The sequence below is a fragment of the Labeo rohita genome, unplaced genomic scaffold (assembly GCF_022985175.1).
Source record: "Labeo rohita strain BAU-BD-2019 unplaced genomic scaffold, IGBB_LRoh.1.0 scaffold_338, whole genome shotgun sequence".
Lineage (NCBI taxonomy): Eukaryota > Metazoa > Chordata > Actinopteri > Cypriniformes > Cyprinidae > Labeo > Labeo rohita.
In genome coordinates this window covers 61163-72002 of record NW_026129256.1, presented here as the reverse complement: position 1 = coordinate 72002, position 10840 = coordinate 61163, and the positions used below count along the sequence as shown (strand labels likewise).

The following is a 10840-nucleotide window of genomic DNA, read 5'->3' as shown; positions in this document are numbered from 1 at the left end:
CGGAAACTACGGTAATGCAGGAGTGTCAGTCATCGGCCATGGGCGGAGCCTAAACAATGTGACATCACACTGCTCAGAGAATCAAAATGGCAGGATTAATGCGACTGATTTGTTTTAATGGTAATTAAAAAATAAGAAGTGGGTGGATTTTTATCATTGTAGGGTGGTTGTGCTCACACCGTCAACACATATTTATGTCCAAACATCACAGAAAAGTGGATTTTGCATTATAGGTGCCCTTTCTTTCAGTCTGTGAGCGCATGGATGCCTGTACACATACGTCGGTGGTCAGTGTTTCCTCAGTTTGTAGTCAGTAAACAGGATTTCATTCAGCAGTCACAGCAGAAGTTAGAGACAACATTTAGTCTATTCAAAAGTTAGTATGAATCTATTCTAAGAAGGCTGGAAGCTGTATTAAAAGCAAACAATGGTAAATACACTAATAAGATACTGGCTATTTCTAATGTGCTCACATTATGTTCTCTAACCTCTGTGCACTTAAAGGGGTAGTTCATCCAAAAATGAAAATGACCCCATGATTTACTCACCTCAAGCCATCCTAGATGTATATGAATCTCTTTTCAGACAAATATAATTAGCTATATTAAAAAATGTCCTGGCTCTTAAAGCTTTATAATGTGGGGTCAGACTCAAATGAGAATTAAAATATACTACTGTAACATTACTAGTCATGTGAAATGATGTAAGATACTCACATCAGTGTGTTGAGTTGACAGTGTTTATCCTGCAGTAGAGCAGCGATCTGATTCACTCGTGTGTCTCCTAGTTCATGTTTACTCAGATTCAGCTCTCTCAGGAGTAACGGGTTTTTACCCACAATTCCAGTCGCATACTGACAGGCTTCATCTGCAGCAGGACCCAAAAACCTGCAGAACAGAAGATAATACAGGAATCAATTTATTTAAAGGGGTCATCAGATGCCCATTTGCCACAAGTTGATATGATTCTTTAGGGTCTTAATGAAAAGTCTCTAATACACTTTGATTAAAAATTCTCAATGGTTTTGTAAAACAACACCCTTTTACCTTGTCAAAATCAACTCTGCAAAAATCATCTCATTCTAAGGGGTTGTTCCTTTAAATGCAAATGAGCTCTGCTCACCCCACCCCTCTCTTCTCTCTGTGGAGTGACAATCTTGTTTACATTAGCCGCGTTTAGCCGCTAAACTTCCTAACTACCATGTTATAATGAAATGCGATCGCAAAGATTCATAAAAAAAAAAAAAAAAACGCTTATACTCACTTCTGCAGTAAGTGAAGCTGGATCATGAATGATTTACATAGACGGATATATGTAGAGAAGGAGGCACATTCCCTTCACAAACAAACAATCCACTGCATCTTCAGTGGCTCAGATGTCGAGAGTAAATGACGACCACTATGTTCATTATTACATCCAGCAACACAACACCTCAATCGCTCAATCTGAGATATTCTTGTCTAACTTACATCCCTGCTTCGGCATCGAATCAAGGAAAGTTACTGGACAACTGGTCTAAGGTGTGTCCTCTGTTGGTGTGACGCCACAACGACAGACATCTGAGAACGGCTCGATTTGTAAAAGGGGATATTATTTTTACAGATTAATTAAAAACCACTGCATGGATTTTTATCATTATAGGTTAGATTTGTACATACACTGCCAACACACATTAATGTTCAAACAACACATAAAAGTGAAGTTAGCATCCGATGACCCCTTTAACTGATGTCTGTGTTGATGCAACAGTAATTCTGCTCATTATGAGAGAAACTGCAGGTTCAGGTTCAGACATATTTGTGTGTGCTGAATTATCACCAGTCCTCTCCTGACACACAATACATGTTTGTGGCCTGTTATATAATGTGCTGAATACCAAAACATCTAGTGACCCAAAATGTCTGATTAACCTATAACTTTTAACACAACTAAACTGTGTTGACATTTATCATCAAAACAACAGCAGCTGCAGCATCTGATCTTTCAAGTTTGATCATCTTAAACATTCTTGAAGCAACAAATTATGTACCTTAGTGAAATAGTGAAATAGTGAAATAGTGAAATAATATAATATAATATAATATAATATAATATAATATAATATATAATTTATTTACATGCTTATAATTTATTTTGCATTATTTCATCACGTCTCACCTCAGTGTCTTGAGTTGACAGTTTGGATCCTGTAGTAAATCATTGAGCTCCTTCACTCCTGATTGTCCAGGATCATTTCCTGTGAGATCCAGCTCTATCAGGTGTGAAGGGTTTGATCTCAGAGCTGAAGCCAGAGCTTTATAACCTTCTTCAGTGATACTGCAGTCTGAAAGTCTACAAAAAAGGGTTTTATTATATTATATAGTATAATATACAAGTTATATAATTAATAGTTTATATAATTAACAAAATTTTCACCAACAGGAGGTTTAATTATTACTTTCATTTTAACTGTCTTATTAAAACCAATCAATAGTTCATTATTCACCTGAAAATTTTGTATTTTCTAATCCAGTCTGAGTTTCTTCAGAAATCTTGCAGATTATTGTCTTTGTCAAGCTTTTTTCAGACTGGATTTGATCTCAGGACTGTAGTAATATTTTCATTTTAAAATGATCATGAAAAGAGAAAATACAAAGTACTTGATTCAAACATTAAAGAATTTCTAAAGAAGTTGACAGTGTTTATCCTGCAGTAGAGCAGCGATCTGATTCACTCGTGTGTCTCCTAGTTCATGTCCACTCAGATTCAGTTCTCTCAGGAGTAACGGGTTTTTACCCACAATTCCAGTCACATACTGACAGGCTTCATCTGCAGCAGGACCCAAAAACCTGCAGAAGAGAAGATGAAGCAAGATTCAATTCAGTTCTTAAGCAAACTTGATGTAAACAACATCTGATTCTAAAACTACATCAAATTCAAAATTTGAATTTACTTTAGTGCAACACTGAAAAAAATATTTCTAAAAATAAATAAATAAATAAATAAATATCACCTGAATATAAATTATTTGGCATTACTTCATCTCTCACCTCAGTGTCTTGAGTTGACAGTTTGGATCCTGTAGTAAATCACTGAGCTCCTTCACTCCTGATTGTCCAGGATCATTTCCTGTGAGATCCAGCTCTATCAGGTGTGAAGGGTTTGATCTCAGAGCTGAAGCCAGAGCTTTATAACCTTCTTCAGTGATACTGCAGTCTGAAAGTCTAGAACCAGAATGAAAATGTCACATTCAGATGATTAATCATTTATTCTAGAAATTACCTAAACAACGTAAATCCCTAAACACAATATGTTATTCCTTATTCAAATGAACTAAAGCTTTGCTGTAAAGCAAAATCTGACTAAATTAAATCTAAATATCATTGATTTAAACAAAAAATAAAAAATAAATAAAAAAAAAAATTAAATTGTTAGACATCAATTCACTGCAGTATCTCCAGCTTACAGTCACTTTAAAGCTTTAACCTTCTGATGCTCCTCATTTGTGAGGTACACTTGTGCTCTTCATGGTCAAAAGACACTGAACACCTGAAATATAACTTTTTTTTTCAGTAAAATAAATGTAATATATTTTTGTTCCATATAGTTCTGTGCAAAAATCTTTTTCCATTAGTATTTTCACAATCTAAAAAATGGTTTATGGTCAGTTATTTCTATCTTTTGCTGTAGTGTGTCAGTAGGAAATATCAGTTTACATTTCCAAACATTCATTTTGCCATTAATTTTAATAATCCGGTCAGATTATTTGCACAAGGAGTCTGACAACAGCCAGTGCTCCACACAGAGATCTGATCTCATCATCATTCAGTTCGTCTGGAATGACATGAAGAAACAGAACAAACTGAGACAGACTAAATCCAGAAGAACTGTGGCAACATCTCAAAGATGCTTTAAGAGAGGCTTAAAGTTTTTACACAGTTGCTTACTTTTATTAGGTTATGGATTTGGATATTTATTCAGACATTCTCAAATACTACTTTTTGTCATATTTTAAATATTTTTTGTTTGAAAAGTTGATGTAAAGTCTCAGTTTTTGCATTATTATTACTACAGTCAAACCTTAACATAGAAAAAGCATTTTTACACATAACAGCTGCTGGTTGAGAGAACGCGCCGTATTCGAATCGGGGTTTGTGCTGTTAAGATAACGAGACGCTATGCCCCCTAAAAAGCTTCACACACAGGCCGAGGAGGTTGATGACATTAAGTGGCTTGAATGTTGACGGAGGAGGTTTCTGGTGTTAGACAACAGCAGAAGACCATAATGAGCCTGGTGGAGGAAGTGAAAGCCTCGAGGCAACAAAACATCGAGAAGGACAAGTGGATTATGTTGCTGGAAAACCGTGTGGCAGATCTGGAACAATATACCAGAATGAATGATATCATAGTCACCGGCTTGGAGATAAAACCACGTTCATATGCCCGGGCGGTGACGACGCTGAATGAAGGGGAGACGAGCGAGCAGGACGATACAACGGTGGAGCAACAGGTGACGGCATTCCTTCACTCAAAGGGGATTGAGTTGGATAGGAGTAACATTGAGGCATGTCATTCACTCCCACGGAGACTTAAAATGGATAGACCAGCCATAATTGTTCGCTTTGCTAATAGGAAGCATAAAACTGAGTTGTTGAAACAGGGAAGACGATTGAAGGGCACGGATGTGTATTTGAATGAACACTTGACTAAGAAAAATGCTGACATTGCCAGACAGGCCCGACTCCTCAGAAGACAGAAGAAAATACAATCAACATGGACTACAAATTGTAAAATATTTATTAAGCTGAATGGAACGCCAGAACAAGCCAAAGTGTTAGTCATTAGGCAGTTGGAGGAGAGCTGGATAAATATAAATGAGTTAAATGAGAGCAAGGTAATGCAGTAAACCCAGTAGTCAATAAAAATAAACAGAATCAAAAATTACAACTATGTCAAGTCCAGAAGATAAGCAGTCGTTTACATCTGGACTAGATACTTTTGCATATACAGAGTATAAAATGCAGGATATTGAAAATAACATCGATCCTGTAAACAATTTATTTATGAATATTAAAAACAGCTGTACTTATTATACAGACGAGCAATTCAATATAACTTTCCAATCAGAACGTAATATATCAATTATCCACTTTAATAGTAGAAGTTTATATGCCAACTTCCAGAGTATTATAGAATATTTGAGACAATTTAAGAATCATTTCAATATCATAGCAATATCGGAGACTTGGATTAATACTGAGAAAGGTGTGGATTTTGTGATTGATGGTTATGAATTAAATTATAAAAACAGAATGAATAGAAGTGGAGGAGGAGTGATGATATATGTGGACAATAGAATGAAGTATAAGGTGGTGGAGAACATGACAGAAGTCGTTGATGATTTGTTGGAATGTATTACTGTTGAAATTTGTATGGAAAGGACAAAAAATATTATAGTGAGTTGTATATATAGAACTCCTGGTTCAAATATTGAAATATTTAATGAGTGGATAGAAAAAATGTTTACAAAAACAGTACAAAAGACTGTGTTTATATGTGGAGATTTTAACATCGATTTACTGAATCCAAAAATGCATAAAAGGACAGAAGATTTCATAAATATAATGTATAGTATGGGTTTATATCCAACAATCACCAGACCAAGTAGAATCACATGTCATAGTGCTACATTGATAGACAATATATTTACAAATATTATGGAAAATAACATAGAAAGTGGGTTACTATATAGTAATATTAGTGATCATTTACCTGTTTTTATTGTCTACCACTGTAAGCATAGGAATCTTAAAGAAAAAATTAAGTTCAAATATAAAAGAATAAGATCCTTAGAAAATAAAATAAAACATTTAAAATATAACAAAAATAAGTATACAAAGATGATGTTGATAAAGCATATAATGGATTCTTAAAGATTTTTACATCATTGTATGAAAAAAATGTCCTGTTAAACAATACATTGATACAAAAAGGCAAAGAAATAGTCCATGGATTACGAAGGGTTTATTAAATGCTTGTAAGAAGAAAAATACACTTTATAGACAATTCATCAACACTCATACTCCAGAAGCAGAGAATAAATATAAAAAGTATTAAAATAAATTAATTAATATTATGAGAATATGTAAGAAGGAATACTATAATAAAAAATTAGATTATAATAAAAATAATATGAAAGGTTTATGGAATGTATTAAATAATATCATTAGAAATGGAGTCGAGAATAATATATGTTACCCAGAGTATTATATTGATAATGATAGCATAATAAATAATAGGGAAGATGTGGTTAATGGATTCAATAAATTCTTTGTAAACGTGGGACCAGATTTGGTAAAAACAATAGATGACTCAGAAACAATAGAAGAGGTGGATGATTTTTTGGATTGAAATTCAAGCTCTATTTTTCTTAGAGCAGTGGATCGAGAGGAGATAATAGATAGTGTAAGAAAATGTAAAAGTAAATCCTCTCTTGACTGGAATAATATTGATATGATTATAATAAAAAAAAAATTATTGAAGAGATTGTGGATCCATTAACTTACATCTTTCATTTGTCTTTTCAATCTGGTAAATTTCCAAATAAAATGAAAGTTGCAAAAATAACACCATTATATAAAAATGGGGATAGACATTACTTTACAAATTATAGACCTGTTTCTATACTCCCCCAGTTCTCCAAAGTTCTTGAAAAACTTTTTATAGAAAGACTTGATAATTTTATTGAAACACATAATCTTCTAGTTGATAGTCAATATGGATTTCGGACAAATAGATCAACAACTTTAGCACTAATGGAATTAATTGAGGAAATTACAAATGGTATAGATAAAAAGAAACATGTAGTAGGAATTTTCATAGATTTAAAGAAAGCTTTTGATACCATAAATCACAATATTTTATTACAAAAACTAGAGAGATATGGTATTAGAGGTGTGGGTTTGGACTGGGTGAGTAGTTATCTGACAAACAGGAAACAGTTTGTAGAAATTGGTGAACATAAATCTGTATATATGAACATAACTTTTATTTTATTTGCAGATGATACAAATATTTTTTTCTTTCTGGTGATAATTTACAACAGCTTTTGAAGGTGATGACAATTTTAAAACATTGGTTTTAAATAAATAAATAAATTAAAACTAAGATTATGTTATTTGGAAGATATAAAACAAATCCTCAAATTAAATTGAAAATTGATAATAAAAATATAGAAAGAGTATATGAAAATAATTAGAAATTTTAGATTATAAGTTATGTTGGAAACCTCAAATAAAGTTTGTTAAAGCAAAACTGGCTAAGACTATAGCTGTTTTGAATAAAGCAAGATATATTTTGGACAATAGATCAATGCATATTTTGTATAATACATTTATATTAGTTCTTGTGTAGAGATCTGGGGAAATACTTACAAAAGCAATTTACAATCGATATGTATATTACAAAAGAGAGCAATCAGAACTAGATAAAAAAGTTCGTCAAGACAAACTTTAAGTTGGCTTGAGAAAGCCGGACCAGAAAGTTTTAAAAAGTTTGAAAATTGTAAACCGTTTAAGAAGTTTGAAAAGTTTAAAAAGTTTAAAAAGTTTGAAAAGTTTAAGAAGTTTAAGAAGTTTATGAAGTTTTAAAAAGTTTAAAATTTGAATTCAGTCTGTCAGAAAGCTAGATAGATAAATAGATAGATAGATAGATAAATAGATAGATAGATAACAAGTGTTTCTAGTATGATTAGCAAGTTATTAACATGTTTCTAGCATGATTAGCAAAGTTGCTAGCATGTTTCTAGCATGATTAGCAAGTTGCTAGCGTGTTTATAGCATGATTAGCAAGGTTGCTAGCGTGTTTCTAGCATGATTAGCAAGTTGCTAGCGTGTTTCTAACATGATTAGCAAGGTTGCTAGCATATTTCTAGCATGATTAAAAAGTTGCTAGCATGTTTCTAACATGATTAGCAAGTTGCTACCATATTTCTAGCATGATTAACAAAGTTGCTAGTATGTTTCTGGCATGATTAGCAAGCTGTTAGCCTGTTTCTAGCATGATTAACAAAGTTGCTAGCATATTTCTAGCATGATTAGCAAGTTGCTAGCATGTTTCTAGCATGATTAGCAAGTCGCTAGCATGTTTCTAGCATGACTAGCAAAGTCACTAGCATGTTTCTAGCATGATTAGGAAGTTGCTAGCATGTTTCTAGCATGACTAGCATGTTTCTAGCATGATTAGCAAAGTTGTTAGCATGATTAGCATGTTTCTAGCATGATTAGCAAGTCGCTAGCATGTTTCTAGCATGACTAGCAAAGTCGCTAGCATGTTTCTAACATGATTAGCAAGTCGCTAGCATGATTCTAGCATGATTAGCAAAGTTGCTAGCATGATTAGCACATTTCTAGCATGATTAGCAAAGTCGCTAGCATGTTTCTAACATGATTAGCAAGTCGCTAGCATGTTTCTAACATGATTAGCAAGTTGCTAGCATGTTTCTAGCATGATTAGCATGTTTCTAGCATGATTAGCAAAGTCGCTAGCATGTTTCTAACATGATTAGCAAGTTGCTAACATGTTTCTAGCATGATTAGCATGTTTCTAGCATGATTAGCAAGTCGCTAGCATGTTTCTACCATGATTAGCAAAGTCGCTAGCATGTTTCTAGCATGATTAGCAAGTCGCTAGCATGTTTCTAGCATGATTAGCAAAGTCGTTAGCATGTTTCTAACATGATTAGCAAAGTCGCTAGCATGTTTCTAGCATGATTAGCAAGTTGCTAGCATGTTTCTAACATGATTAGCAAAGTTGATAGCATGATTCTAGATAAATAGATAGATAGTAATGGTTAAATGATAGATAGAATAGATAAAAGTTTGAAGATAGATAGATAAGATTTGAAGATAGATAGATAGATAAGGTTTGAAGATAGATAGATAGATAGATAGATAGATAAGGTTTGAAGATAGATAGATAGATAGATAGATAGATAGACAGACAGATAGTTAGATAGATAGATAGATAGATAGATAGATAGATAGATATATAGTTAGATAGATAGATAGATAGATAGATAGATAAGGTTTGAAGATAGATAGATAGATAAAAGTTTGAAGATAGATAGATAGATAGATAGATAGATAGACAGATAGATAGATAGATAGATAGATAGATAGATAGATAGATAAAGGTTTGAAGATAGATAGATAGATAGATAGATAAGGTTTGAAGATAGATAGATAGATAGATAGATAGATAGATAGATAGATAGATAGATAGATAGAAAGATAGATAGACAGATAGATAGATAGATAGATAGATAGATAGATAGATAGATAAGGTTTGAAGATAGATAGATAGATAGATAGATAGATAGATAGATAGATAGATAGATAGATAGATAAGGTTTGAAGATAGATAGATAGATAGATAGATAGATAGATAGATAGATAGATAGATAGATAGATAAGGTTTGAAGATAGATAGATAGATAGATAGATAGATAGATAGATAGATAGATAGATAGATAGATAAGGTTTGAAGATAGATAGATAGATAGATAGATAGATAGATAAGGTTTGAAGATAGATAGATAGATAGATAGATAGATAGATAGATAGATAGATAAGGTTTGAAGATAGATAGATAGATAGATAGATAGATAGATAGATAAGGTTTGAAGATAGATAGATAGATAGATAGATAGATAGATAGATAAAGGTTTGAAGATAGATAGATAGATAGATAGATAGATAGATAGATAGATAGATAGATAGATAAGGTTTGAAGATAGATAGATAGATAGATAGATAGATAAGGTTTGAAGATAGATAGATAGATAGATAAGGTTTGAAGATAGATAGATAGATAGATAGATAGATAGATAGATAGATAGATAGATAAGGTTTGAAGATAGATAGATAGATAGATAGATAGATAGATAGATAGATAGATAAAAGTTTGAAGATAGATAGATAGATAAGATTTGAAGATAGATAGATAGATAAGGTTTGAAGATAGATAGATAGATATAATTGGAATTGTATAGGGGGTGGGAAAAATAAGCTTTAGCTTCATCCCACTCCTTTTCGAACATTTTTCTGTAATGTATGAAGTTTTTGGGATGTTTTTTGTTGGCACGGCAACACAGATATATGTGTATTTGTTTGTTTTAAATTATGTTTTGTTCGAAATAAAAATGAAAATGAAATGAAATGATCTGTATCGTATAAAGTGATATATAACAAATATGTCTTGACTCCACTAGTTAACATTTTTCTGTTCATCATGAGAGAGCATTTTCATTATGCATGTTGTTTGTTAGTTTTAGAAGATACTTATTTTAAGCAAAATATAAAAATGGTCCAGACTTCAAGACGAAAACCCTGAACTTCCATACAGTATATTTTATCAGTAAATGTAATGCAAAAACTTAAAAATAATAATAGTATGAAAAGATCTTGTCTTAGCTTTTGATATCCAATTATATACACAAACAGATATGCTTCATCACAAACACAAATGAACCATCAAATGTATGTCAAGTTATCCCTAACTTGAACATAACCAAATACAACGTTATAGTACAATGTGTCGGCTTAGGACAGTGTCAATGACAGACAAAATCAGAAAAAAAAAACACTATGGCAGGCATAAATATAAAAGCACAACATACAGACATGCTCATAATCTAAGTCTAATTTTCACCTTATGATTTTGTTTAGCTTAATTTTGTCTGTTGTCACACAACTTACCTCAGTATCTCCAAACGACACTTCAGTTTTTCCAGTCCTTGGCAAAGTAGCTTCACTCCTGAATCCTGCAGATTATTATTGTTCATGTTCAGCTCTTTCAGACT

General features: G+C 32.4%; 1 protein-coding gene across 1 annotated transcript; it reads right to left on the bottom strand.

The window, feature by feature from the left end:
- Positions 1-668: 668 nt before the first annotated feature.
- On the bottom strand, positions 669-10834 carry LOC127160363 (ribonuclease inhibitor). The gene is made up of 4 exons (XM_051103012.1): positions 10737-10834; positions 3030-3203; positions 2158-2331; positions 669-887 (listed from the first exon to the last, which is right to left on the bottom strand). The coding sequence occupies exons 1-4, from the start codon at positions 10820-10822 to the stop codon at positions 713-715; spliced, it is 609 nt and encodes a 202-aa protein (XP_050958969.1). The 5' UTR covers positions 10823-10834; the 3' UTR covers positions 669-712.
- Positions 10835-10840: the final 6 nt, after the last annotated feature.

What these genes read in the sequence shown, in the direction of transcription:
- LOC127160363 (XM_051103012.1), bottom strand. Translation starts at nt 10,822, where the DNA reads ATGAACAATAATAATCTGCAGGATTCAGGAGTGAAGCTACTTTGCCAA. An exon ending in TGTCGTTTGGAGATACTGAG is followed by an intron (nt 3,204 to 10,736) that starts GTAAGTTGTGTG and finishes TTCTGGTTCTAG; the next exon opens with ACTTTCAGACTGCAGTATCA. An exon ending in TGTCAACTCAAGACACTGAG is followed by an intron (nt 2,332 to 3,029) that starts GTGAGAGATGAA and finishes CCTTTTTTGTAG; the next exon opens with ACTTTCAGACTGCAGTATCA.